The 27799-nt window shown below is 39.7% G+C and overlaps 6 protein-coding genes across 14 annotated transcripts in view; 2 read left to right on the forward strand and 4 right to left on the reverse strand.

The window, feature by feature from the left end:
• The first annotated feature begins 229 nt into the window (after positions 1 to 229).
• Positions 230 to 1391, forward strand: LOC109522051 (guanine nucleotide-binding protein G(I)/G(S)/G(O) subunit gamma-5). The gene is made up of 3 exons (XM_019880260.1): positions 230 to 440; positions 558 to 702; positions 781 to 1391. Exons 1-2 carry the CDS (start codon positions 360 to 362, stop codon positions 681 to 683), a joined length of 207 nt encoding a protein of 68 aa, XP_019735819.1. The 5' UTR covers positions 230 to 359; the 3' UTR covers positions 684 to 702; positions 781 to 1391.
• A 141-nt stretch (positions 1392 to 1532) lies between these two features.
• Positions 1533 to 5434, reverse strand: rpf1 (ribosome production factor 1 homolog). 2 transcript variants are annotated; one of them, XR_002169492.1, is made up of 10 exons: positions 5117 to 5434; positions 4689 to 4745; positions 4230 to 4310; positions 4050 to 4145; positions 3818 to 3971; positions 3362 to 3444; positions 2614 to 2795; positions 2415 to 2541; positions 1722 to 1995; positions 1533 to 1690 (listed from the first exon to the last, which is right to left on the reverse strand). XR_002169492.1 is itself a non-coding variant. In XM_019880259.1 (9 exons), exons 1-9 carry the CDS (start codon positions 5348 to 5350, stop codon positions 1954 to 1956), a joined length of 1056 nt encoding a protein of 351 aa, XP_019735818.1. In that variant the 5' UTR covers positions 5351 to 5434; the 3' UTR covers positions 1533 to 1953. The 2 variants fall into 2 exon arrangements, 1 of the variants encoding a protein (XP_019735818.1); XM_019880259.1 differs by having other exon boundaries at positions 1533 to 1995.
• Positions 5435 to 6288: 854 nt separating this feature from the next.
• dnase2b (deoxyribonuclease II beta) lies at positions 6289 to 11284 on the reverse strand. Its single transcript, XM_019880229.1, has 6 exons — positions 10979 to 11284; positions 10695 to 10869; positions 10355 to 10433; positions 8142 to 8303; positions 7490 to 7687; positions 6289 to 6784 (listed from the first exon to the last, which is right to left on the reverse strand). Exons 1-6 carry the CDS (start codon positions 11155 to 11157, stop codon positions 6450 to 6452), a joined length of 1128 nt encoding a protein of 375 aa, XP_019735788.1. The 5' UTR covers positions 11158 to 11284; the 3' UTR covers positions 6289 to 6449.
• A 3836-nt stretch (positions 11285 to 15120) lies between these two features.
• Positions 15121 to 18681, forward strand: uox (urate oxidase). Of its 3 annotated transcripts, none has more exons than XM_019880231.1 (8): positions 15121 to 15207; positions 15369 to 15581; positions 16532 to 16648; positions 17315 to 17393; positions 17473 to 17659; positions 17758 to 17881; positions 18331 to 18414; positions 18480 to 18681. In XM_019880231.1, exons 1-8 carry the CDS (start codon positions 15187 to 15189, stop codon positions 18549 to 18551), a joined length of 897 nt encoding a protein of 298 aa, XP_019735790.1. In that variant the 5' UTR covers positions 15121 to 15186; the 3' UTR covers positions 18552 to 18681. The 3 variants fall into 3 exon arrangements, with proteins under 3 accessions (XP_019735790.1, XP_019735791.1, XP_019735789.1); XM_019880232.1 differs by having other exon boundaries at positions 15170 to 15189; XM_019880230.1 differs by lacking the exon at positions 15121 to 15207 and having other exon boundaries at positions 15327 to 15581.
• A 239-nt stretch (positions 18682 to 18920) lies between these two features.
• samd13 (sterile alpha motif domain containing 13) lies at positions 18921 to 21511 on the reverse strand. 3 transcript variants are annotated; one of them, XM_019880233.1, is made up of 5 exons: positions 21130 to 21334; positions 20791 to 20900; positions 20519 to 20561; positions 19603 to 19714; positions 18921 to 19516 (listed from the first exon to the last, which is right to left on the reverse strand). In XM_019880233.1, the coding sequence occupies exons 3-5, from the start codon at positions 20554 to 20556 to the stop codon at positions 19373 to 19375; spliced, it is 294 nt and encodes a 97-aa protein (XP_019735792.1). In that variant the 5' UTR covers positions 20557 to 20561; positions 20791 to 20900; positions 21130 to 21334; the 3' UTR covers positions 18921 to 19372. The 3 variants fall into 3 exon arrangements, with proteins under 3 accessions (XP_019735792.1, XP_019735794.1, XP_019735793.1); XM_019880235.1 differs by lacking the exons at positions 20519 to 20561; positions 21130 to 21334 and adding an exon at positions 21358 to 21511; XM_019880234.1 differs by lacking the exons at positions 20791 to 20900; positions 21130 to 21334 and adding an exon at positions 21358 to 21510.
• A 272-nt stretch (positions 21512 to 21783) lies between these two features.
• prkacba (protein kinase, cAMP-dependent, catalytic, beta a) overlaps positions 21784 to 27799 on the reverse strand; it is an 86140-nt gene continuing 80124 nt past the window's right edge. For all 4 annotated transcript variants that reach the window (XM_019880225.1, XM_019880228.1, XM_019880227.1 and 1 more), the window contains 5 exons: positions 27654 to 27780; positions 27451 to 27546; positions 26700 to 26822; positions 26441 to 26605; positions 21784 to 26340 (listed from right to left, as the gene is read on the reverse strand). In XM_019880225.1, the coding sequence (XP_019735784.1) occupies positions 26215 to 26340; positions 26441 to 26605; positions 26700 to 26822; positions 27451 to 27546; positions 27654 to 27780 (637 nt within the window). In that variant the 3' untranslated portion in view covers positions 21784 to 26214. The remainder of the gene's footprint in view (positions 26341 to 26440; positions 26606 to 26699; positions 26823 to 27450; positions 27547 to 27653; positions 27781 to 27799) is intronic.

Raw genomic sequence — 27799 nt, forward strand, 5'->3', positions numbered from 1 at the left:
CAATTGTCGTCCCATTTCAAAGTGTGGCGTTCACGTATGTATGGAATTGCAGTAATTATTTTAGACGCGTACTATCACCTTCTTTGAAAAAAAAAACAAAAAACGATGATCATAGTGAAATAAATTTAACGACAGAGTACACATACCGAACGACAATCTTTGTCAATGATGACTTCCGGTGTTTTTGTCAACGAGAATGGTGGCAATTCCAACAAAATTTTAAAACTATGAAGGCAACACTAAAAAGTCCGCCTCCCAACAATAACCGGAAGTGTATTCGTCGCTCGGTTGCCAACAAGTTTTGGAACTAAATTTAACCACATTTTCCGACACTAAAACCGATCAATACAGAATAAACAATGTCGGGGCAATCCAGCATCGTAGCGATGAAGAAAATTGTCCAACAACTTCGTTTTGAAGCGGGAATAAACCGAGTAAAGGTAAAAACGGAGCCCAACGGTAGTTGTAGGGGCGTTTCTCGAGTTCTTATTTCGCTTCGACTACAGATTCCGTTGTTCTGACGCTGATTACTTAATATCCATTTTGGTTCTGATCAGGTATCTTTGGCCGCGGCTGACATGCAGCAGTTTTGTCTTCAGAACGCCCAGCATGACCCGCTGCTAACCGGTATGTCGTCCAGTAACAACCCGTTCAGACCGCAGAAAGTCTGCTCCTTCCTATAGCAGCGACGCCTTGGCCCTTGTAAGTCCCACTCAGCCTTCTTTCAACATGGAATAATCTTTTTCCAAGTACGTATTCACGTTTGCGATCTTTTTACAGGTCTTCGGGGTTCGCCTCGACTCGAATCGCCTCAGGAGTGTTCGGGAAAATTGCAACCTAGGTTTTTTTTTTTTTTTTACATTTGTAAAAATTTCACCAGTAAACATTTCCAGGTGCTTACGAGACATTTTTCACAATTTTATGCATGATTAACAGCAATTTACTTGGTTTACGGTGGTAACATCAGTTCCAAATGTTGTTATAGCCAAGCGCAACCTTAGCGAGGGCAGTCAAGTCATAATTACGGTAAATATTTGCATGAAAAACAGGTCTAGCCTACAAATATAAAAACAAATTAAAAATGGTCATTAGAACAATCACGGAAGAGGCCCTCTTGGGCCGCGTGACCTTGTATTCTTACATGTCATATGTAACCTTGCAATGTCATAATTACAGTAAATATTTGTATGTAAGACTCGTTGGCCATAAATGTAAAACCATAATAAAAAAACAAAAACAAAACCTAATAAAGTGAGTATGCCTTTAGGTCGCTGAGATTCTTCAATTGCCTTGCAGGTTGTAACCTCAATGTCACTGGGTTGTAAACATCATGAATTGTGAACCTTCTGTACTTAAAAAAAAAAAAAAAAAAATACCCTGTACTAACCATACCCCCCCTCCCCCATGACTTGTTTATTGTGCAGTTGTCATGGCTGGCAAAGAATAAACACATTTAGCTGTTGGTCTCTAAAAATTATATTTTCATAAATGTTTTGCAACCAACATAAATCAGAACTCACCACTCGAACAGCTATCTCCAAATCTGTACTTACGATTGTTCATGTGTGAGTCTAACAAACGTAGAGTATACAACAGCAACACGTGCTGTCTCACAAGAGTTATAAACAGTTGTAATACACAATATAGATACTTTATTAATCCAGAGGGAAATGACCCGATGTAATGTTTGCTATTTTGTGACATGGTTGAAGCAAGGAGACCCCTTTTCAAAAGGGTCTGAACATCTGTAAAATATCATTCACACATTGTTCCGTGTTTAAAAGCACAAACAACAAAATCTGTTTTTTCTGTACTGGGTTTGCGATCAAGACTAACTGTCTAACACAAAGTCTCAAGATCCACAATAAACACAATATAGTCATTTTGAATGAAACCACAACCTGTGGGATTAACGGGGGTCCTTGCATAATTACAGGAGAGATGATTTTCCCTTCACAATTGAAATTTACGCCTGCAGGCATCCACTTCATGGCGCTACAAACAGAAGGAAAACATATTAGTGATAAGGCCGAACAATAACGTGTGGTGCTCATATGTGAAGCACAACTACATTTGTATGTGTACCCTTGTTGATAAGTAATAAAGGTTATCATAGATCTTCCACAGGCATTTGATTTAACTGATAACTCAACTTTCAAACAACCAGCGCTGTATATGAAGTGGTGTACATGGAGCAAAAATAAATCATACAATAACAAACAATAAAACAGTAAATGAATACCGGGTAATGAAGGTGGTAATGTTTAAACAAAATGTTGCTTTGTTTCATTGAGTGAAGCAGCAGCATAAAGGTAGACAAGTAAAGTTACATTAACTGTATAACAAGGTGGAAGCAGGGAACTGCCATAGTTGATGTGGCCTATATTAATGAGATGAAATGAAGATGCTCTCACCTTGAGGACCCACTCATACTCGCCAAACTTTGAATCAAAGGTGCCTTTCTGTAGAGAGCGAAGCTTCAGAGTGAAGCGAGGACCCAATTCCTGAATGCCGGCCTTCTTCTCATTCTTGAAGATGTATCTTGACATACACAATTATCATTGGAAAAGCGGCCTTGGTGACTGGGTGTGTACTTTCTTATCAGACGCTCACCTGTGAAATCGGAAAAAGATGAAGTCTCTCTGGTTGTGGAAGGTGGCCACTTGCCGACCCACAAACTGGGGGTTTTGAGGGAAAAGAGCAGCAAACATCCGGCCAATGCTGTGGCCCAAACGTGTGGTGAAGTTGTTCAAGATCACCTCAGGGGTGTGCTCTGTTGGCTCCTTACCTCGTCGCTGTGGTCACAAAACAGCACAATCGCGTTGGGAAAATACACACTCTCCAATTGCGCCCAACAGTAGCCGCAATGATAGAACCATCAAGCAACTTGGCCAGGAAGAACATGATAATTTTACAAACGATTAAAAAAAAAAAAAACTATTTCTAACAATTTGTATCAAGTCTCTATGACAGGGGTGTCAAACTCATTTTTGTCGCAGGCCACTTTGAAGTTACGTCTTCCCTCGGAGGGCCGTTAGGACAGTGAAACCACAAAAATGTTTCATCATCTTATCGCATTATTACTTGTACACAACAGATGAATAGATTACTAGTTTTGAAATCAGTCAACTATAATAGTTTGTTAAATAATTGCTTAAGTGAGTGTAAACGGGGAAACAAAATTTTTGCATAATCTACACATGAAAATTTCGGTTTCGCAAAGACACTTGATTTGGTTTCGCGGGGGCCACATAAAATGACGCGGCGGGCCGTATCTGCCCCCCGGGCCTTGAGTTTGACATCTGTGCTCTATGCAGTCCAGACGATATTACCGCCTAACGCTGAAATATAAACCACTTGCCTTCATCTCCTTCCGTAGTCGAACACTGCTGACCTTGAAGTGTGCAGTGGGCCCTTCAGGCAGGTGACAAAGAACCAAGCCATCTTAGAGCTGGAGTTAAGAAAGCTGAAAAGAGCTCCATTAGACACATGGAATACTTTTTTTATCCTCTGGTTCTCCAGGGCATGTTTACGCACTAATGACAGTGAAACTAATGTGTTTTTACGAGGGCGTTTTGTTGAAGTTTTACATATATGCGACATTATTGTCAAAACAGGAATATGAACATGGAAAAAACGGCAACTTCATCCTTTTGGCCTTAATGCACTCGTAAAGGGGAAACAAATTGCAGAAATGACAAAATTATCAATTTTTGATCTTGTGTAAAAGAAGGGCTTGGTCTTAGCAGTCTGGATTCTTTGTCCTTTTCTAATAAAAAGCGCATGCATTAGGAACGTCGCTCCGGAGAGAGGATACTTGGCACTTTGCGGTCCTCGTTGATGACGATGAGGTAAGTGAAGTCTCTGGCGACACATTGGGGAATGATCCTCTTGAGGGCCAAGCCTCTTCTATAGTAGACGTGAGCGTTTGGGATCACAGTGGCCAACTGCCTGCAGAACTTCACCGTCCTCTGTGAGAAACATGGGAGTATCATTTCGCGTTTGAAAAACAAAATTGGTGTTCAAACAAAGCACTAATTTGCGCTCACCCCCCTGGGTCTGTCCGACGTTGTGATGAGCACTTTGGGGTTCGTCAGCCCGTTGAAGTAGGCAGAAAATTCATCTGTTGCCTCATCGAACGCAACCTAGACGAGACTCAAAACGACAGGGATGAAGCCAAATTCATCCTATCGCCTATCAAGAGATGACTAAAAGAATCATGACGACACCTCTTCATCTTCCGGATCAACTGTCGTTTCGTCATACACTCGCTGGTTTTCTATCGTCTTGGGAACTTGCTTAGGCGGGGCCTTCAAAAGAAAGAATTAAAAATAGCACCAAACATCAATTACCTTACTATTACCACTTGTTTAAATTTATGTACATTCTTTAAAAAACATTTTATCCCTACACATTTAAACACCCATTTCCCATTTTCAATAACAATTTTGAGCAACATACAGCTCTGCTATGAACACTTAATAATTATTTCACACAAAAAACAGAACATGTTCATAGGTTAATTTCCAAATAAACTACATTACTAAGCATTAATGCTGTTTTGTGAAATAATTCGAAGTACGTAATAAGCTTTTACTCCGAGCACATTTTTTCCAAGCAACATTATAAACCCTCAAACACGGAAGAATTATTCTTCAACTACAATAATAGAAGAAGCAAAAACTCACCTTGCTCCCCAACATTTTTTCTTGTCTTTTCCTCTTTTTCTTGAGCTCCATTTTTTGCTGAAATACAAAGACAAAAACATATTAGCACTTACGTGACTGATAAAGATAACCGGCAATGTTATTAAAAGGGTGAAAGAACGTCAACATACAGCTTCACCCATCCTCATGGAATGTTATATTTAGTTACTGGACAATTGGCTAAGTCTCACTCATAGTTTCACGCCTCACAACAGCTTCATTAATTAGCATTTTTGTATAGTTTTACCCGAGTCATTATTCTTACGTAACAGTAATCTTGAATATATATAGCGTTCACGTTACTTGTACGTTCTTTTCCCTCACGGCAAATCTATTTATCATAATTGTCAAGGCCTGCTTGAACACCGGCGATGTGACAACAAGCGATGGAGTCGTGTTCAGGACTTTACCTTTCTTTTATCCTGCTTTAGTTTCAAAAACATTAAGTGTCGTCGCTGTTTATTCTTGATGTCTGATACGCTGAACGCCGGTGGGAAACTGACGGTCTCCTCCGTCTTCTCTTCTTTCACCTCCACGTCGGTTTCCATCTTGGCTGGTTGTTCCGTGGTCTTTGTTTTATCACTTTTATTCTTCTTTTTCTTGCCTTTACCTTTCTGCGTCACGGGAACTTCGGTGATATCCATCCTCTCCCAGCAGTGTTTACGAAGACGACGAGTGTCCTACTTCACGTGCGTGGCTATTGCTGCTTCCGCTCCTTCCGTTCTTCATTTCCGGTTCACACGATTTGTTCACTTGTTGAACACATACATCCCCTAATGGCGAGGAGGACGTAAAAAAAACCGAATGAACTGGGAGAATCAGTTTCACAAAATTAGATACAGTACCTGTATTCAAATAATACAGGGGCGGTGAAAAAAGTAGGCATACATCGAATGAACTAGGAGAATCAGTTTCAATAAATTTGATATTCAAATAATACAAAGGCGGTGAGAAAAAGTAGGCATACAGTAGTATCTTTTCTTTAAATATATTTAAAACTATTTTTAATTGTAATCATTTTAAAATATATTGTTCGAGTATTTCAAAAATAAAACAAAAAAAGATAAAAAATAAAATAAAAAGACAAAGTTACTACTGTATTCCTATTTTTGCACTTTCCTGTACAACACTGTAATCAAGTTGACCTTTAATGTGACAGTGCCATGTGAGCCTCTCACCGCCTGATGACCCACCAATTGGTCTCCCAGAAAACTATTTTTGTCACGTAAGGCAAATTAATAACCAACGTCGAAGTGTGCAAAGACATACACATTTCAGATTCCTTGCTAAAACATGCATGAAAAAGTATATGACTGTATGGGATAATCATCATTTATTATTCATTGTTAAGTACACTGTTCATTGAATTGATCATTGATGAATCACATTTTGAAGCAAGAGGCAAAATAAAGTGCACTACTTGACTGCAAACAGTGGAGGTGCTCTTGACTCAGTTTGTCACAAAAACAAAAAACAAAAACACAATGTTGACTAAGGGGAGCTAGCAACCACAATATGGCAATATTCAGCTTAATACCACAACTGCGTGAACGCAGGACGTCACACCCTTTAGAAACTTTTCCTTCATTTCAAAACAATATTAAAAATCAATCGATCAATTCACAGAGCAAGCTCAACAGTAGGAAAGTGAGGGATAGATTAACTGGTAGGTCATAATTCCGACAGACCATCAACGACATCTAGAGAAACATCTGTTCGATAACAATCAAAAGAATACAAAGTTCAGCATCCAATGTACCAGTCCACCACCTGCCTGAAAGCCTTGTAAATCAAAGTGTTGTAGGAGCACAGTAGCCCCCCACCGCGCCACATTTGGAATACCTCCCTGTTCAGGTCTCCCAAGCAGGTCAAGTGCTTCTGATAAGCCCACGATATGCACCACTTGGAGTGATCGTACTTAGAATGGAATGGGACGGATCCGGGAAGACGGATCCTCTTTATGTTCATGACGTGATTGGGCAGGGAGCAATTGGAAGGCAGGTCATGGCCTTGTCTCTGCCAGGTCTCGACCAGCAAGTTCACATTCAGAACTTGAGCCACCCAGCCAGTGTAGATGTCTGGATGAAGGACAGTGAGAAATGAATTCAGTTTCCCCCCATTTTCCCCTCATCATTTTCTGAACCCCTAACTGTACAGTATATGGCACGGCATGATTCAATTAATACTGTTTAAAAAGCTCATGTGTTAGAAATTGCATTCATGTAATCATGCATTTGACAATACTAATATTTGAAAACTACAAAAAAACATAAACTTAATGATGACGACACATTTGGTAGCGAATGGTGCCTTTGACATCTTAGCGTTGCAAGGGCAGGGTGAGGTTGATTCTATCTGTAGTATGGCGATCGCGTTTCTGCACTTGATCATAGGGCACTGATAATTCTTACATGTGAACAAATTGTTGGTACCCCACTGTTAAATAAGGAGACAGCTACGACGATCACTAAAAATAGATTGAAACTGACAACAGTAATAAAAAGAAATGACTGAAAATTAACCAATGAAAACCAGGCGTTGTTTTATGTTTGTGGTCCAACAGTATTATCTAAAATAATATTAGCAATAATAAGAAATAAGACATTCTCAGGTTTGAAGAGTGCCTTATCCAGACTGAATGTTTGAGGGGTACAAACAATTGCATCCACATGTATGTCTTAAGTTAAACAAACAACAAAAAAAACAAAAGAACTGCAGTTCTCTGATTTTAGTGTGCAAAAGAAATAAAATATACATAAAACTGACCAAGAAAATTACCTTACCATCCACAAAACGTTCAGATTTGGCAAAAGTGAAAAACATCTCTCCCTGTAGGGAGACGAGCTGGTCCATCTTCTTATCTGAAAGCGCTTCCGGCCTATGGCCAGCACATAACTGGGCCAGCTGAGGCAGTTTGGTAGCAAATGCGGAGGGGACAGAGCAGTTGTAAAGCCGTGGGAAAAGATACACCAGATGCTGTGCTGTCATTGGGGAAAATCAGAGATAACCAGCATTAGAAAAAACAAATAATTTAGAAGAGAGAAAACATTAAGAGTGTGTGCATGCGTTTGAATACAGCAACAAAATTGTACTTAGTTTTCAAACTCATGTATTCTTTTGATATCAGTTGATCTATTTTGCATCTCAAAGTTTTAATTGGCCATAATCAATAAACATATCACATACCAAATTGACTTTCTGTAGACATCATGATTATCATCCCCCGTAATGATTCACATTTTTGAAGTGCTAAATATGAGTGAAACCCAACAAACTTTGCATACACATTGGACCTGGTGAAAAAATTTGATATTTTAATGTACCCAGTATTTATTTACAACTGACTGAACCTGTGTGTGTGCGTGTGCGTGTGTGTATTCATTGTTTTGCATTGTAGACAAGAGAAGGCCTTCTCTTTGTTCAGGGATCACTCACTGATATGGAGGAACTGGTCATAGTGGAGGCTCACACACAAAGCTGTCTGCCCGTTGACTTTGCCAGAGGATGGGTAGAGGTAACCCATCTCTGGGAATGAAGGAAAATGGGGGATGCTGTGGGACAGCCAGAAGCCCTGGTATAAGTCAAATAGCAGTACCCCTGTTGGAAGGCAGAAAAAAGACAACAACTCTAAACATAGGTACAGATCGTAAACACGCAAAGGAAGCAAACACTTTCATCCAAGTGTGTCAACCATCGGCATGTCTCGCCCATTTTGGGGTTGCTCAAGCACCACTAAAATAAATCCAAGCAACCCCCAAATTTTAAAGCGGTTCGGAAAATGAATGAATGAATGATTAGAGGAATATAAGAAAAGCCCTTCAACACTGACAGGGTTGAATGTTTATTGTGTTTAAAGTTACATTGCCAAGGGCAGAGCGATTAGTCCAGTCCGGTTGACCAGTTTAATTTTGTGGCTCAGGTACACACTGTAGCCTGGTCTAAAATTCCCCTCTGGCCTTGCATAATATACTGTCTATCGGTCATGTTGGTCCAGTCCAGGCTGATGACTGCATGTCCTGCAGTGACCCCAGGGAAGTGGTTGTCCCAGCTTATACTTTATTGTAGCACCAGAATCTGTGATAACCTGTTTCAAATTTGCATCGAAATGTAAAGATCACATTAATGATCACATGGCTGACAACAATATGGTCATTTTGTATGCACCACTTATGAAAACAGCCTTTTGTCTTACAAATCACAACACTACAATTTTAGAGGTTAAAAAACAGCTGATGTTACAGCTGGTTAGGTAACAAGCCAAATAGCTCAACATTTAGCTAGGGTAACGAAAACATATTCAAACATTAACGTTAGAAAATCTAACAGGAAATAAAACAGTGTGCCATGTACCTTGAATGAGCTGTCATCTGCCTCTGCCTTAAAAATGACTTCCAACAGGTGTGGTGTTAGTACTGTGCCTTAAAGACCTGGTCATTGCCCAAATACCACATTAAGTCTATCGGTGATTGGGGCCAAAATGTCTTGCATCAGAAAAAAAAAGAAAAGAAAAAGAAAAAAAATCCATTTTAGCTTCATGACTTATTTTAGCACATTTCGGACGACCATTCAGTTGCCTGTGTCTGTCTCTCCAGTTGACACTTTCATATAATTTGATTAAGGGGGAAAATGTTTGTAAAACATTTCTTTTTCAAATTGTGCAACTTTTTTTTTAATGCCACCTTGGTTTAATATGGGTAAATGTGAAACAGCCAAGATTGAAGTCCTATGCTTCAAAAGGTTATTCATTTTAAATTATAGGCCACAATAGTAAAGACACGAGAGAGAAATACACTGCAGCTCAGGGCAGATGTAATCTGAACAAGAACTTTTAAATTGTACGGGAAAAATCAGAAACAATGATCACAATTTAAATATTGTCACACCTTTGTTGATAGAACCCACTGACCAAGCAAATGATGGTGGCCCACTGAAATACACTTCCTGATATCAATATATCAATAATGACAAAAGCGCATAATTGGTGAATACAGAAAGTGGATGGATGGATTGACATAAACAGCTTCAAAGCAACCACATTTCGATGCTTTGCAAACTCTGCAGATGACAGTGTACGAATGATCCTTAACTATCCATTACACCTTTGTCCCTATACATTCATAAAAACTGTAAAAGACATGCAATTGCTCCGACACTTTCACAAATTCATCAATACCTCTGAAATAACACCTGTTTTATGAGTCTGCTGTTTGTTGAATGCAAAATGGCTGCCACATTCTGGTACTTCACATCACAAATCCCTCTAGTGTATTGCAACAGCATTATGAGGCTACCTCCAGTGGCATGAAAAGATAAGGCAAAAAGATGAACCATTTGTAAAAAAGAATCCCGTCAAAAAAGTCGGACGAAATAAAACGAGTCATCATCTAATCAGTTATGTTCAGCATGGTAGAACAAAATTCCCGAACCTATAGTCCACATGGTCGAGTAAATACAGTAAATTACCCCCGAACTACATTTAGAACCCTATTAACACAACTGGGATACAATAATCCTCAAAATGATACAAGCTACTACAGACAGTTCCTGTAGTTGAGATGTGGCAACATTTAGAGGCATTTACATCACCTATTGAACAGCACCCACTCGGACATTCGCCCCAGAAGATCATAGCTTCTTGACTACTGTACCTTTGGTGTGTCCATATCCTCGGAGGTATTTGAGGACAGGCGGTGAATCATTGTAGAGGGCATAAGCAGAGCTGCTGGACTGAGGAAAACAGAGCACACTTTCAGAATATCAAAATATAAGTCCAAATCCTGCTTAAACACTGTCGATAAATTCAGATGCGGTATTTCATTACAGACACTGAAAACATGCACAATTATGCTGAAAGCAAACGGTACAAAGAAGTGCCACTTTACAGCAGAAGCTACAGTTTCCTGTTGAAAAAAAACAAAGCTTCCTCCAAGATATAAAAGTGGTGCTTGAGTGGATAATGCAGGAGAACGAGATAATTACAAGCATCACCTTGTTAATGGCTTTGCTGTAAAGCTGGCTGAGGGTGTTTCCAATGGCTCCTTGACTAGTGTTAATCATGAATTTACTAAGTTGCCAGGTCTCAAGCGAGGGGTCCAGGTACATGTAGTCCACACCACTGCCCACTTCACCAATTTTGTATGTTGGCAGCTTGTAGATGATGAACCTGCAGCAGATCAGACGGTGAATTCATGCCAAAACGTTGCAGATATGTAAAACATGAAACGCATCGAGTGACGTTTACTATTCTTGTCTGAATGCATGAATCAGCTCACCAGTCGACAGGCTCGCCAGCTTCATTCTGACAGGAAATAGCAGTATCACACACAGTGAAAGCAAAAAGCACAAAAACACTTAATGCTAAGGCCATTGAGACCTGTAGGTGTCTACAGCTGAGTGGATCCCAAAAAACAAGTTTCAACCTCTTCTGTACCGATGACCGTTGAGTACCCATTTTGAAAGTGGTCAGTGCACAGTCACAATGCAAAAAAGGAAGTGATGCGATAGAGTCTCATGACAGCGTTTTGGCTGAGTCTGTCATAGTTTTAACGCTCTGGGAGGTGTTTACAACACTTCATTAGTATCTGTGAATTTTTTTTTTCTAAAATAGAGCTTTGGCTGTTGCTGACGATAATGTATCCCATTGGGCATCTTCCAATTGTTTATGCATTTAAGTATCATGCGGTGCTTTGGGGTTGGAAAATGTCTGGTAAATTTCCCAAAACTTTTGATGTGAAGATTAGCTGCAGAACATTTAAAAGTTTTGACTTTTAACAAAGTGTTAGCACAAATCACAGTAGCTTGAATTGTGATGCTAATTTATACAAACTGGATTTTACACAAATATAACATTGAACACTTTGTTTTGTAGATCTGCTTAAACATGATTTCAAAAGAAATTTTACATATGAGTGACACCTTTATATCTAGGTTAAAAAAAAAGCAGGGTCAGGTTAATTGGTTGCTGTAATTTTTCGGGAAATGTACCGTACCGGTAATCCATTGTGATCCTTTTGAGTATAAAGCAGTACAGAAAATGAATGGATGGACCCCGATTCCGATTAAGTTTGGCTGTTGTGTAAAATCTAAATAATTTGCAAATCCTTTTCAAACTCTATTTAATTGAATACACTGCAAAGATAAGATATTTAATATTCAAGCTAATAAACCTTATCTTATTTTTGGGGAGTGGTGGGGGGCAAATATTCACACATTTAGATTTTTAGATGCCTGCAACACATTCCCAAAAACTGAGATAGAGACCTCTTTGCCACTGTGTTAAATCACGTTTACTGTTAACGCCACTCAATGAGCGTTTGGGAACTGAGGACACTTAAATTGTAGGTGAAATTCCTTCCCATTCTAGCTTGAAGTACAACTCAGTTTGCTCAACAGTACGAGGGCTCCATTCTCATAGTTTTCACATTTTCATTGGAGACAGGTGTGGACTGCTGGCAGGCCAGTCCAGTTCTCAAACTTACTTACTATGAAGCCATGTGGTGGTAACAAGTGCAGAGTGTAGCTTGACATTATCTTGCTGTAACAAGCAGAAATGTTTCTCAAAAATGCGTTGATTGGATGGCAGCATATGTTGCTCCAAAACCTGTATGTACCTTTCAGCAGTAATGGTACCTCCACCGATGTGCAAATTACCCACGTCATTGGCACAAGCACACTGAACTTTGCGCTAATAACAATCAGGATGTCCCATTTTCTCTTCGGCCCTAAGGACACGAAATTCATGATTTCCAAAAACAACTTCAAATGTAGACTCGTCAGACTACAACACACTTTCCCACTTTGCAACAGTCCATCTCAGATGAGCTTGGGCCCACAGAAGCCAGCAGCATTTCTGGGTGTTGTTTATTTATGGCTTTTGTTTTGCTTAGTAGAATTTTTACTTGCACTTGTAGGTGTGGAGACAAACTACCTGAACTGACAATGGTTAGCTGAAGTGTTCCTAGAACCCAGGTGGCAATATCTTTTGACACAATGAGGCCGGTTTTTAATGCAGTGCCGCCTGAGGGGTTGAAGGTCATGGGCATTCAATGGTAGTTTTCAGCCTTGCCGTTTATGTGCAGAGATTTCTCCATATTACCGTAATCTTTTGTTGATTAAATTACTAAATTCATTGGAACAGTACATTGGGAAATATTCGTAAACTGTTGGACGCAGTACAGAAAATGAATGGATGGACCCCGATTCCGATTAAGTTTGGCTGTTGTGTAAAATCTAAATAATTTGCAAATCCTTTTCAAACTCTATTTAATTGAATACACTGCAAAGATAAGATATTTAATATTCAAGCTAATAAACCTTATCTTATTTTTGGGGAGTGGTGGGGGGCAAATATTCACACATTTAGATTTTTAGATGCCTGCAACACATTCCCAAAAACTGAGATAGAGACCTCTTTGCCACTGTGTTAAATCACGTTTACTGTTAACGCCACTCAATGAGCGTTTGGGAACTGAGGACACTTAAATTGTAGGTGAAATTCCTTCCCATTCTAGCTTGAAGTACAACTCAGTTTGCTCAACAGTACGAGGGCTCCATTCTCATAGTTTTCACATTTTCATTGGAGACAGGTGTGGACTGCTGGCAGGCCAGTCCAGTTCTCAAACTTACTTACTATGAAGCCATGTGGTGGTAACAAGTGCAGAGTGTAGCTTGACATTATCTTGCTGTAACAAGCAGAAATGTTTCTCAAAAATGCGTTGATTGGATGGCAGCATATGTTGCTCCAAAACCTGTATGTACCTTTCAGCAGTAATGGTACCTCCACCGATGTGCAAATTACCCACGTCATTGGCACAAGCACACTGAACTTTGCGCTAATAACAATCAGGATGTCCCATTTTCTCTTCGGCCCTAAGGACACGAAATTCATGATTTCCAAAAACAACTTCAAATGTAGACTCGTCAGACTACAACACACTTTCCCACTTTGCAACAGTCCATCTCAGATGAGCTTGGGCCCACAGAAGCCAGCAGCATTTCTGGGTGTTGTTTATTTATGGCTTTTGTTTTGCTTAGTAGAATTTTTACTTGCACTTGTAGGTGTGGAGACAAACTACCTGAACTGACAATGGTTAGCTGAAGTGTTCCTAGAACCCAGGTGGCAATATCTTTTGACACAATGAGGCCGGTTTTTAATGCAGTGCCGCCTGAGGGGTTGAAGGTCATGGGCATTCAATGGTAGTTTTCAGCCTTGCCGTTTATGTGCAGAGATTTCTCCATATTACCGTAATCTTTTGTTGATTAAATTACTAAATTCATTGGAACAGTACATTGGGAAATATTCGTAAACTGTTGGACTATTTACTAATGCAGTTGTTCAAAAAGTAGTGAACCTTACCCCATCTTCGCCTTTGAACAACTGAGCCTTTCGGGGTTGCTCTTTTTACTCCCGATCATGACACTCACATGTTTCCAATTAAACTGTTCACCTGTGGAAATGTGGAATCCAAACAGGTGGGGGCAGGGGGGTTGAGTACTGCTCAACTAAACACCCTCTATTGTTTCCCTTCTCCCAGCTTTGTAGGAATGTGTTGCAGGCATGAAATTCAAAATGAGCGCATTTTTGCACAGAAAAACAAAAATGTTCATCAGTTGGTACTTCAAATATCTTGTCTTTGTAGTATATTCAATTAAATATTAGTTGAAAATGATTTTCAAATGATTGTATTTTAAGTCTTTATTTAGATCTTACACAACTTACACGACTTCATTGGAATGATGGTATGCATTTCCGGAAAAGGAACAATACCATAGATATTTGACGACTGTCCTGGATCACTGAGGGGTGATCAGCCATGTACTTCTTTGTTCACTTACTAATTGGCAATAATGGATTCCTCTCATATTCCAAAAATGTGTATGTTTAGTTGAATTGAATACAAATTGTGCAGAGGTGTTTACGTGACTGTGATTATTTGTTTGTCGATGGGTATCCTGGGATTGGGTGGCAATTGGTCCAGGGTGTACACCACCTCTCGCCTTGGTCACCATGACCCAAGTTTTCCAAAACTACTATTCTTATGAAAGTTTCAGACTATGAAAATTATCACGGCAAAAAATATTTGACATTATTAAATGTACAAAGTGTATATTCCAAACTATATAAAGGGAAGGTTATTGAAATAATGACTTGGTCTAACTCAACTATTTGGAGATTTTGCAGACACAACCTGTGGTTAAAAAGTGTGGAGGCAGTGTTTCACAGTTCTGGACCATGCCTTGTTTCTTAATGTCAGCCCAAAACAAAAAAATAAATAAATAAATAAATAAATAAATAATGTATTTACAGTATTTGTGCAATGTGTGAATGACAGTTGGGCTCGGATTCAAAATTGCTCCAATGGCCACAGGCTAATGTGGAACCTCCCACTCGACAAATCCTCCTCTACCTGTCAGGCAACTTTTTTTTTTTATTTTTTTTTTATGGTGCCATTGCTTGAGGATCAGTTGAGAGGAAGACAATATGGTAAGCGCTTCCAATCAGGTAATCATTTAGTACAGAGGCTAATATTAGATACTCCTGCCAGAATGAATGTCTGCCAACTTTCAATCTAGTGTTGTTCTTGTTAAGAGAATCTTCAGTCGCATACTGCTTCAGCCTTACAGTAGATACGCTCAATGACAGCTGTCATTCACATGTGGCAGAACGTCGAATTTGTGCGGACGGGCTACGGCAAGAACACGGTCAAAGTGTTGTGCATCAGGAGACAGGGGAGCCACCATGACATCATCGAGCTCAAGACAGACGTGCAGCTCACTCTCAAGTCCCGCAAGGACTATCTCACTGGAGACAACTCGGACATCATCCCAACTGACACAATCAAGAACACTGTCCATGCCTTGGCCAAATTGAAAGGGGTAGGTTGTACCACACGACCACCACAATCCATACACAGTGAGGAGTACAGTATCCAAATAAAGCCTTTAACCAGAACTCATCACACTACTAAATTGTTTTTATTTTTATTTTAGAATTTAAAAAAAACAATCAGGTTAAGGTGTATAATTGTTGAGTGTGACTATATGTAATGCTAATTATGCTGAAGCACCGGTACTTCCAGTTGCCCCAAAATGCAAAAAAATTACCAACATTCTGACTGAAGGCTGTGTAGTGAGGCATATCAATGAACCAAAGTTGGGAAATGTACCAGATTGACAATGTATTCCTTTGCAATTATCTTTCTACTTCATGCGGTGCAAATTTAGTTGTGATTGGAAAGATTCCCAAGGACAATTCTATCTTGAAGAAACCCTGCGAATGGCCAAAATGACTGCTTCAACCCAAAGTGGCAGACTTCCCATGTGTATTTGGGCATGCTTTCTTGCCATTTGTGGATCTACTCATGTTTTGACAAACAAACTGAATTCCAAGTTGCAAACTGACAAGCGAAACTGGCCTTGGGGCCTGAACGTCAAAAAAAAAAAAAAAAGGGGGGGGGAGGGGGAATGTCTACCCCCAGCCCTTTGGAATGCAGTTTTTGGGGATGCAGGTGAAATTGGGGGAAAACCTAGAGCCACAACCTCTATCAAATGTGAATTTTCGCCAAGATGTACACACCTGTAGAATTTGGTGAGTTTTGTACCAGTAGTATACCGGTACATATGTACCGGTATACACTGTAGTAATACTGTGTTTGATCTTTTTTTTCATGTCATTATGTATTCCATACTGTAGATACAATTACACAGTTTTGTCATAGTAGAGTACATCTGATTATGAAGTGTTAGAGTTTGCGAGGAATTGTCAGGCACAAAATGTGTGTACCGGTATATCGCTCTCCTACCTCACACTGTATTTTTGTGTTCAGGTGAAGACCATTGAGCAGTTTTCTTTGGATCTTTGTCACCATTTCCTGACCTCTTTCAACCACGTGTTGAGGGTCAAGGTTTACATGGAGGAGGCACCATGGAAAAGGCTGGACAAGGTAAAAAAAAAAAAAATAGACCAAGGTTAACAAAGGATGTCATTCTGTTTTGATCATGATCCCGAGCCACATTCTTTTTTCAACACTGAGTAACTCTGGTATCATCAAAAAACACACATTAACTTGAGCCTTTCCAGATCAAGGATTTTGGGACCGTTCTGGGTATAGTTTTGAACATGGACATAATCGAAAATGCTGTGGTTAAATAACAACCTTCTATGGCCACAGTCATGTAATTTTAGTTCAACAATTCGACACTGTACTTGGGTATGAACACATCCAAAGATATCACTGAGTGAGGTTGGGAGTAATACTATTTCCATTGTAATTAACAAGAATGCGAAATAAACTGGAAAAGCTCCCAAAAGGGAACATTGAGATATTGGGTAACAACAATCAAATACTGCGCAAACCCAGATTTCAAACTTGTCTGGTGCGTCTTTTCAGTCCCATACACACAGCATGGCCAATGCGACTCCACGTTCATGTTATTGTTCCAAGGAAAAAAACTTCCATCCATTTTTGTACAGCACTTGTCTTCATCAGTGCCATGAGTAAGTTGGAGCCCATCGAAGCTGACTTTGGCCAAGAGGCGGGGTACACCTCGGACATTTGTCCCTGGTCAGTGTGCGACCACTGCTCATGTTTTTTCTTTTCCTGTTTCAGAATGGAGTGGAACATGCTCACGCCTTCATTTACAACCCGGAAACCATCCGATTCTGTGAAATCGAACAATATTTGCACGGTACTGCAATCACCTTTCTGTTGTATTGTCTGTTTGTGCGGTTGGCACTCCGCGCACTCTCTCTCTGTCCCTTACTCAGGCATTCCGGTGATCCATGGTGGACTCAAGGACATGAAGGTATTGAAAACTACTCAGTCAGGTTTCGTGGGTTTCCTCCGAGACCGCTTCACCACACTGCAAGAGGCCACGGACAGGTGTTTCTGTACCACTGTCTGTGCCAAGTGGCGCTACAACAAGGTTCAAGATGTCAACTTTGACACTGTATGGTAATGACAAAATCCAATTCATTAGCCTTACACACCTGTGCGGTAGCAGCGATGACAAAGCTCCAATGTTTCATCTAAATTCACCCTTGTTCTGGTAGGAAATGCGTCAAAGACACAATTATTGAGACGTTTGCAGGACCCTTTGATCAGGGAAAGTTCTCACCCTCTGTGCAGAAGACACTTTATGATACACAAGTCCTCGTCCTCACTCGGGTTCCTGAGGTAAGGCCAGAACTTTATCATATTGACACACCACCCATTAAGAATACCGCTGTCACGGTGTAGTATTTACAGAATTAGTCTTTGCATATGCCTAGCCATTTCACATTCATTATACATTAGTGGCAGTGTTTTGTGTTATTACCTTTATTTGCATGCAGTATTTTCAGTTGCCGATTTAGATTCTTTTGTTTTAATACGGCACAATTTTAAAATCCATTCACATACTCATGTGCCATCATGAAGGCAAATTCCTTGCTTTTGCTGCATTCCCCTTCTTGGCAATAAACCAGATTCTGATATTGCATGTTATCATAACCTTTCTTTGTTGGTTGGCGATGAGAAAGCACATGGTTCCATTGCCATTTAGTGAGACGTGTAGCTGTATGTAGGAAATCAAAAGAGCTACGGTCAGTTAATGCATCCTAGCTATTGTGTGCACTGATTTACAGGTGGATGAAATTGAGATCATCATGCCCAACAACCACTACTTCAACATCGACATGACAAAAATGGGCATTGAGAACAAGGCCGAAGTAAGTTCAGTTATGGTCAATTGTGATGTAATTTATTGACCGAAATGTTTTTCTTACTGTCACAGGTTCTTCTTCCCGTTGACAACCCGTCAGGAAACATCACAGGGACAGTGCGTAGGAAGCACGCCAGGCTGTGAAGACACAAGTGCAAATACAGAATAATTATGCTATAGCAACATCGATGATGCATATATCACCTTAGTCTCAGTACCAATCACCAATAAACAGGTGTTGTCTTTGGTGAGAAAAGAGCACCCTTTATTGCAAGTCTTTGAGTGAAATATTCCAGTGTTGCACATGGTTAAACACACATACACACACCTGATTAGTTGTCTTTTCAACCAAGTTGAAGCACCACAGGTAGTAGGGATACCATCATTATACACACATTTCCATTTTCAAAAAACCAAGCAAGGCTTGTTTTATCTGGGAAAAGTATAATACTTCATATTTGCAGCAGAGTGGTAATGCATGGACTCAGTTGCGCAGTATAGAGCATATACATCTTTTTTTTTTTTCAGGCAAATTCAACAGTACCGCATCTGTACTTTCTGCCGTGTCAAAGTGTTCCGGTGTTTTAAATCATATATCATCTTATGTACAAATACCGTTTTTTAAAACCATCACTGGTTCATGACACACACCCACGCACACATATAGCACTATCCACACAAACAAATCACACTTCTTTTACACCATCATTAACAAGGATTCTTGTCTTAAATAAAACATAAAGAATAAAATATAAAATACAAATCTGAAGCAGCAGACATAAGAACAGCTAAAAAGGTAAACAGCTCATGAGACCCCATAGGTGCCACCCATGTTTCTAAAAACATATTGAAATTGATCCTGTTTTAAGGTGCCATGCGGCCAGAGCAGTCTCTGCCAACGGACAGCTGGTTGGGAGTTGTCGATTGTCACTGAAGCGGTGCAGTAGCGAGCTCCTGGTGACGTGCTAACAGGCGTTGCTCTTTAGGTGTTGGGTTTGCAGTGGCTTCACGTGATACTCGTAGATCTTCAGCGCTGGGCCCAGCTTTATGGACAGGCCCGTCAACACGTCATTACGTGTCATCAGGAGCAATGACTTGCCATCGATTTCCTGTCAAGAAGTGAATCACTGTTATTGCCATTGCCACCCACGTTAGTTGCCTTAAAGTCAAAATAAAGGCGGGTAGGGAGGTTAACCTGATCTTGGAATGCTGTGGCTTGCTCCTCGAACCCTGTTGCTTTAAAGTAATTGACGACATCAGCAACGGCCCAGTTGGCTGGATCTGGAAGCTGGCCGTTCTCCACTGGGCTGCGGAGACAGTGTATTGTTCATGATAAGTTTCTAGACTTAGCATAGTCTTAAAACCATGCAGACAAACGCAGCATCATTGAGTACAGTACTGTGCAAAAGTCCACCAATGGACAACTTGGGGTTGCTGTTAAAAAAAAAAAAAAAAAAAAAAAGCTAACTATATGTTAACGAGATGCAAGTCTTCTATCTGACTTCTGTCGAGGTGCCTGCTTGCACGCTACATTCTCTGAGATTTCTGATGTGATCTAGTACTCTGTGGTGCGCAGGGGCATCACTAGGTCTTATGGATGGGGTGGGGGGAATCACAGGATGTGAGTGAGTGCAGCATGCAAGCACAATGTTTCACAAGGAGCTAAAGACTGATCATCCTGTGTAAATGTTTACAGTTAACATTAGATTTGTAGTGTTATTTCAGTCTGTTTTGAAATACACTACACAAACACAGGAAGTGTGTGTGTGTGTGTGTGTGTGTGTGTGTGTGTATACAGCATTACCTGCACAAAAACAAGTTCTAACAGTGCGCAAAACTATGCAAACAAGGGTCACTGTGGTGTGACCAAGTGATCACTTAACCCAAAAAAAAAAAAAAACAAAGAAAAAAAAAAAACTAGCTGTTGTGGTCTTGAAAATATCTGGGACAGGCTAATTTGGCCTCTATTTATCTCTTGGCTCCTCCACTTTCTAATCGTTAATTTCCTCAATAAAATTTCATGTAATATAAGTCTTATAACCCTAACCCTAACCCACACGTCTGACTGTAAACATAACAAGGATACTCTTCTCAGTAATCTGAGATTGTACCTTTTGGTGTCAACAGAGCCATTTGCCTTTTCTTCCATGACGGCTGCAAAAAAAAACAATTGGGAAATTATGAAATATCAGTCCACTCATAAATGCTCTCAAACTTGAAATTAATGTGCATAGTTCTCAAACAATAACTACACCATTTGTCACAAACATCAAGTAAAATATGCAAGCATAAGCTAAACTCACTCTGCTATTATTAAGCTTTTCATTCGCTGGGTAAACTACTAGTCAGCAACATGAACGCTAATGTACTGATTTCTACTTACAAAGTAACGCTGCAATTAACTTTCATCAGATTGTTTTTCTTGTCGATCTTAAAGTACGGTTGGTAGGTTTAACATCCTTCTTTTTGTAGTCTTGCAACGACTCGATGTTTCTGTCGGAATAAAAAAATGTCAGAAACAAGTGCTCAGAGGCAAAATGTCAAAGTAAAGACAGGCAAACAACGTGCACAAGGAAATTGATCGGGAAGGGCATAACAAATCTGCTATTATGTCAGTAACTAAAACACGTAACTCGAGATGCAATGCGTAAAAATGACGCCCTTAAAGTCACATTTCACAATTGATAGTTGTATTAAAAAATAAAATAGCGTCAACACAAACCCTCGCGCTATTCAATGGGTGCCAACGACTAATTTTAATAGCAAAATACAACGTGGCTCAAATGGTAAAACAGTCACAATAAACAGAAAGCGAAAATCTTATACTGTCGCTGCCTTCTATTTATCAAGCTAACATGGACAGTTAGCTGGGTTTGCTAATTCAAAATCGAACACATTTTGAATGACTATTTTTTTGACAATAACGCGCCGTTCAAATTAAACAACTTACGGGTGACGACAAAAAGTTCCCGACTTCCCGTGGTGTTTTGCCAGCAAACAACGCAAGATATTCATTTGATACTATCAAAAATTAATCAAAGCCAACTAGCTGCTTTTCGTCACAGCTTCCCTTTCCCACGTCAGTGAAGAATCACGGGAAGTGGAGTTTAATTCATCCATGGCGCATGTGTTGTACTTTTTTGCACCCACTTGAACATTGAATCAGTCGTTTTTTTTCTAATAAAATGCTTTATTATTGTGACATATTCTTTGTTACATAAAATCTGCTACAGCAAAGAATATTCCCTTTGCAAACACAAATAAAGTTAGATGAGGAAAAACGTGTCAGCCATCTGAATGCTGTGCAAAACGTCCCGCAAACTAAATACAAAGATATGTCAGGAATATTGAGCCCATACTGGCATATGTGACTAGCTACAGAGAGAACCCAAACGACCTTGTTTATTCAGGAGTGAAGAGGCTTGGGAGGGGGCATTGTTTACATCACACATGACAAACATCATTACACACAGGATCTTAAATGACACTGAAAGAGCTGTGGATTTCACACAAAAATAGTTTGTGACACACAGGCATTTTGGATTGAAACATGCTGAAGATCAAGGTGTTAATTAGCAGACATTGTCCTTGTGTAAATATCATGGACGCACAACATTCTGCGTAACCCTTTGTGCCAAACTATGGATACAAAGTTGAATGACACGCACGCAAAAGTAAAGCAATTCAGCGAAAGGAAAAAGGACTTCACTGGAATGAGAGGCATCGGTGTGGAATAACTTCTGAAGTGTCAATACACGTCTTCAGGGAAATGATTGGATCATAAATATGATTAACAAATATAATTGTTTTTAATAAATATAAGAAAGGACACAAGACACAGAACCTTATAAATTAAATGTGAATAAAATAGGCATTAAGTTAACCTATGAAAAAATACTGGCTGACAACTTCTTCCCATTTTATTTTTAAAAATTGTGTCCAATAGTCAAACTAAATCGGGCTGCATTTTGTCTCCTTTATAGGACATTGAGCACCATGTCATTGAAAACATTGGAGAACTAATGTGAAATGCTGACAGTTGCTTTAATTCTTCGAACAAAGTGTGAAATGTAAGAACATAAATAAAGTTACATTTCCTCAAACCTGTGTTTGACCTGTAGGAAAAGGGCCTCGCTTGTGAAGCAAGACAAAGCCTAACCTCTGAAAGACTTCCATGGTTAACTACTGCGGTGGTATGAAACACTCCATAGAGCTGCAATGTTGACTTGAGTCACTCTGGTGGGTGGTGTGAGGAGGCAACGATTTCAATTCAGCTACAGTGATGAGATACCTTGTACAGAGGAATTCCTCACAAAAAAATACAAATAAAATCTTAATTTGTCATCATGGAGAAATATAACTGTGTGAAGAACAGGAACAGCCAGTGCCGGAAAAAAGTTGGCTCCAATTTTGTGTTTCATACTTTGCTGCTTCAGTTTGTGATTCACATAGCTTCTATGCGGTTGTTATTAGTTGGATTTATTATTTTTTTTAAAATTAAAAACAGAAATTCTCAAGAAGATTGTAATTACTGACTCTTTGTTCACACTTGGATCCTAATTGAAGTCTTTCTTTCCTTCAGCGTGACACACAATTTATTTTTTTTCATGCTGAAGCTACATCAGTAAAACACAAAAATGTGTCTATCCCCACACTTTGCCCAAAACTGTACACGTTTTTTTTTCACTGACATGAGCCATCTGAGACAATTTGCAAAAAAAGACAAAGCGACTATCACAGTGTACAACTTGATGAACAAAGATGCAAATACTATGCATTATTACTGCAGTCAGAAGGATGAGAACATCTGGTTTGCTGTTTCGCATCAATTAATACTTGGCGTCGTGTGATGATGCAGGAAAATACCACACCAATCGGAATAATAATACATTCTGCGCTAAAATGAAACAACTGATAAAATATAATAAATGATCGGAACGGCTTCAGTGCACTGTATCTTGACAGTGGTGCGCAAATGGACGGATGGATGAAAAAACAAACCAGGGTCAGATATAACATACAAAAACCAGTCAAAGCAAACTATGGCAGTGACATTATTTCTTGTAACTATGTTGCTCCAGCACAATTAGCATTCAAAACCACAGCAAAAAAAAACAAAACTGTTCATTCAGCAACATTTGGGAAAATTCGGCATCAAAGATTTTGGAAATGTTCTGGATGTGCGGAAAATCACAAGCTCCTTCCTTATCCCCCCCAGCTCAAAAACATAAAATGTACCTTGAGAATATATCATTCAAATATCACATCAGGTCTGAAGTACAGTTCAAGGACATGTCCAATGAAGTGATATGGTTGTAACAATGCTACAAATGATGCACTACAATAATATCAATAGCAACGTTTTGCTTCATATTAATACTTCAATGCCCATCCATCTGCTTTAAAACTGCCCAGTGGGGAAAAAAACCCAAACCTAAAGATAAAATAAGAATAATAATGTCATAAACTTTCCCTTGTTTCCTCAAATATGATTTTGCCATCCTGTAACGGCCACACAAAAACTAGGAGTACTGTATTCACGAAAACACATTTATACGCCGAAAGAGGACAATGTTTGGAGTGTAGCTGTCGAGCTGGCCAAAATCAAGTGCATCTTTCTAAAGCTTTAAGAAAAAGTTAAAGCTCCATTTTTTGGTAAAATTCCAGTGATTAACTGAATAAACATGTCCAATAGAATTACTTACAATACACACTGTGAGTACAATTTTTTTCCAGCTCAAAATGAGCTTGTCATGTAGCCATAAATGTGCTTCTGTATAATGGACAAAGCTACAACAAACAGCTCAGTGCAGTGCTAGCTCTTAACTGCTTGGATTGTTCTTACAAAAAGTGCTACCTTGAGCCATTCACTCAGTCAGTCAGTCAGTCGGTCAGTCACAATTATGGTACTAGCTCAATTCAATCTTATTTGAGGGAAAAAAAAGTCTTCATTGCAAATGACATCCTATGAAACTGCTGTGGTGCAACCTTGATGTAGCACACACAAGAACTTTAACCGGGCAGACAATGAAGCCTGCTGCGAGCCCGACTTCGATTTCAGTCATGCAGTAGACAAGGAATGATTGGCGGCTTCTGACCAGTCGTACGACAGAATTTGTGTCGGCCGCAACAGAGATGACAGAGTTGAAACAGAGTCACGATTATATCTTATATTGAGTTTACCTCGCTCTGCACCTGCACAGAGTTGATACACAGCTTGCTAAAAATCATGGATCATGTGAGCGGTAAGGGATTGTTGGCTTTCGGGAGAAATTGCAGGAAGAACCGTTAAGGGAAGAGGCCAATGAGTGGAGAGCGTTACTTTGTCATCAGAAGGCGGCAACTAGAACAATAAGACTGGAAGAGTCACAGAAAGGCATACAAGTGGACGTTGTTGGAAATTTCCATCGATCAAAGACTTGTTTTGAAATTTCCCATTTGGCTCCTTGTTGGGGAACCGCAAAGAGTACTGAAACATTGAACAGTTGGAAAATAAGTTCACCTGCAAAGATTCATTACTAGTTCCTCCTGAAATTTCACCCGGAAGCCAAATGAACATAACTTTTTTTGTGAGTAGACTATATGAACGTTTCTGTTTCTCTCTCTCTCTTTTCCTGTTTGTTTTTGATACAGATAAAGGCACAGAAGATATGGGAAGCACATTGTATTTTAGCATGAACATTCCAAGTCTACAGAAAGTTGAAACTTGCAATTTTCTTCTTGATTTGTTTGACAGTCAACAACAACGTGCATTACTGATGCCAACAAGAGTTAAGTGGACAAGTCACGACCTGAACCTACAGTGTGGGCACTTCAATTGTTAAGGTTTACTAGTGCCCAGCTTCAGGGTATCATCCAAGCAAGTAATTTTTATTTTTCAGACAAGGGTGTTGGTCACTATATATATATATTTTTTAATCCAAGCCAATTTATATAATGGTGTGGTTCCGCTGTTGGGGCCACAGCAAACTTTTCCACATTGGCAATTGTTCCTAGAGTGGTGACAGTTCACTTGGCAAGCACTGCATACCGGTAGATACGCCATGAATTAGGGGCCCAGTAAAAAAAATATATAAGCCCACCATTTTAATGTAGCAAATTGAAAACACTATTTTCTAGGGTCCATGCCTCAGCTGACAATACTATGCCCAGGAATCTTGCATGTGTGTACATTTGGCCTATGTTTATGTAAAATGTTGAATATATAGTGAGATGTATTTTAAATAATTTAGACATTTATAAGAACAATAACTTGTAGCTGCGTGTGATGCACAACGGTGGTGTTGACTTCTCAACTTTCAGAGTCAACTCAACTCACTTGGAACATTTTAACATTAAAACCAATAAGCAAGACATTTCCCAGAACCTTTCCATACAATCCACCGGAACGCTGAACAATGGAGTCCAAAAGAATAAGAAATACGTGCAATATCAGATGCTACCATGTATCATCACCAGTGACACTTAAAAATAATTTTGAATTTCCTGTTATTTCACCAAAATAACAATTCTAACTGAAGTTGGGAAAACTGTCAGAAAGAAATTTCACAAAAAAGGGCCGGAAAGTTAAAAAGGTGGTTTCATATAGTTGTGTTGCAACACAAGGGTGTGTCTGCATAATGTACCTGTGTGCGGGCTTGTGTTATGAACAGCACATAAGATCATGGCATAAAGGACCTCATTCAGCCGTGTGTAACAAAAGAACAGAGCATTTGTTTTGGACACGTCAGCCGCAGTTCCACCTTAACCCTCTAGGAGAGTGCAAATATCCTGAAACGTGTACCCTGATGGGACTCTCATCCACTGACTAGAATTCAGCAAACTCTTTAGCACACTTTTCTGTTTGTGAGACACGAATGTCCTCCTCTTCGTAGTCATCAAAGTTGCTTGTGTCTCCTGGTCCTCTGCACTTGGGTAAGAACGGGGCTTCGACCTGACAGAGACGTTTGAGTTAACTGGCAATGCACAGATACACAATGTAATACTAATTTTACAGTTCCCTGAAGGCAAACAGGGGAGAAAAATCAAATTACCTTTCTCTCATATGTGGCAATCCAGTCTGTTGTGGAGAACCACTTGTGATTTTTAATGTCATTAACGCCATTTTTAAGATTTCCAAATCGTTTCGTCAAGTCCACCTGAAGCAGATTTCTCAGCAGATCCTTCAGGTCGGAGCTGAAGTGTGAGGGGAATCGTACCTACAGGAGCAAACATAGTGAGCACCTCTAAATGTCAAACTGGTGCAAAAAAATATATATATAGTCAAGTTGATGTGACATTCAACTCTTGCACCTTGCCAGACACAATCTTCTCATAGATCTGAATGGGCTGATCAGCAAAAAATGGAGGGTAACCAGCAGCCATTTCATAGATAAGGACTCCGAGTGCCCACCAGTCCACAGCTTTGTTGTAGCCCTGGAAAAGAAAGAAAATAATCACTCATACAACTACTGTATATTTCAGACTGTAAGTCACACTATTTTTCATAGTTGTGTCTGGTCCTGCGACTTGTACTCAAGTGCGTGCGACTTGCATATATTACAATGAGAGCTTGGAATGGCACCTAAAATCCCTGTTCCTTAATTGTGTTACCACCGGTAATGTACCAAAAGTATTTGCCAACCGCCAAAAGAAACAAGAAGAAGAAGAAGAAATGGAAGACAAACAAGTAGTAGTCTTCGCAACGAATGTGTGACATTTTGCTAGTTTAGCAAGGGGGCTTCCTTTCGCCACAACACGGATTTGCAGCACCAAAAGGCAGAATAACTGACCAGGATTCTACCTTTGGCCACAGAGCAACACAGAATTCTAGTTAAAAAGGAAAACCTTTCCATATTTGCAAACGGAAATTTCCAACCGGAACTCCTTTCCCGCCATGGGGTGTTCGGAAATTTACTCGACCCTAAGACCCCGCTGAGAGTGGGTGTGTTCGGAGAGGCAGAATGCTTTGATTCTGCAAATTGGAAGCAACTTATAGCTGAGCCGCTAAACTTCAGAACTTGTTTGTTTTCAATTACCAAATAAAATATTCAATGCAATTTACCTTGCTGAGGATGATCTCTGGAGCCAAGTACTCAGGAGTTCCACACAATGTCCAGGTTCTGCCTTTGACTCTTTTGGCAAAGCCAAAGTCTGTGACCTTAAGGCGGAACAACAGAAACACAATGGAGCCCACAGTAAGATTGCATGATGTTCTTGAACCACAATATCCATATATCCAGACGTGCTGTTTACAAAATGCCTTACCTGAATGTACCCATGTTGATCAATGAGGAGGTTTTCAGGCTTCAGGTCTCTGTAGATGAGGTCTAAGGAGTGGAGGTACTCAAAGGTGAGCACTATCTGCGCTGCATAAAATCGTGCATGGTTTTCACTGAAAGAAGGAATGGCAG

The sequence above is a fragment of the Hippocampus comes genome, unplaced genomic scaffold, assembly GCF_001891065.2.
Source record: "Hippocampus comes isolate QL1 unplaced genomic scaffold, H_comes_QL1_v1.1 scaffold151, whole genome shotgun sequence".
Lineage (NCBI taxonomy): Eukaryota > Metazoa > Chordata > Actinopteri > Syngnathiformes > Syngnathidae > Hippocampus > Hippocampus comes.

Coding starts and splice junctions, on each gene's coding strand:
- samd13 (XM_019880234.1), bottom strand. CDS start 20,556: ATGGAAGAAAAGGCAAATGGCTCTGTTGACACCAAAAG. Junction 19,715..20,518: donor GGCTCTGTTGACACCAAAAG/GTACAATCTCAG, acceptor CTGTCTCCGCAG/CCCAGTGGAGAACGGCCAGC. Junction 19,517..19,602: donor CCACAGCATTCCAAGATCAG/GTTAACCTCCCT, acceptor ACTTCTTGACAG/GAAATCGATGGCAAGTCATT.
- LOC109522051 (XM_019880260.1), top strand. CDS start 360: ATGTCGGGGCAATCCAGCATCGTAGCGATGAAGAAAATTGTCCAACAA. Junction 441..557: donor CGGGAATAAACCGAGTAAAG/GTAAAAACGGAG, acceptor GGTTCTGATCAG/GTATCTTTGGCCGCGGCTGA.
- rpf1 (XM_019880259.1), bottom strand. CDS start 5,350: ATGGATATCACCGAAGTTCCCGTGACGCAGAAAGGTAAAGGCAAGAAA. Junction 3,445..3,817: donor CGAGGACCGCAAAGTGCCAA/GTATCCTCTCTC, acceptor TCCAGCTCTAAG/ATGGCTTGGTTCTTTGTCAC. Junction 2,542..2,613: donor ATCTTTTTCCGATTTCACAG/GTGAGCGTCTGA, acceptor GTGTATGTCAAG/ATACATCTTCAAGAATGAGA.
- dnase2b (XM_019880229.1), bottom strand. CDS start 11,157: ATGGGTACTCAACGGTCATCGGTACAGAAGAGGTTGAAACTTGTTTTT. Junction 8,304..10,354: donor AGGATATGGACACACCAAAG/GTACAGTAGTCA, acceptor GCCTTCCAACAG/GGGTACTGCTATTTGACTTA. Junction 6,785..7,489: donor ATCTGAACGTTTTGTGGATG/GTAAGGTAATTT, acceptor TCCTTCATCCAG/ACATCTACACTGGCTGGGTG.
- uox (XM_019880230.1), top strand. CDS start 15,342: ATGACAGCTGTCATTCACATGTGGCAGAACGTCGAATTTGTGCGGACG. Junction 15,582..16,531: donor CCTTGGCCAAATTGAAAGGG/GTAGGTTGTACC, acceptor TTTTGTGTTCAG/GTGAAGACCATTGAGCAGTT. Junction 17,660..17,757: donor GTCAACTTTGACACTGTATG/GTAATGACAAAA, acceptor TTGTTCTGGTAG/GAAATGCGTCAAAGACACAA.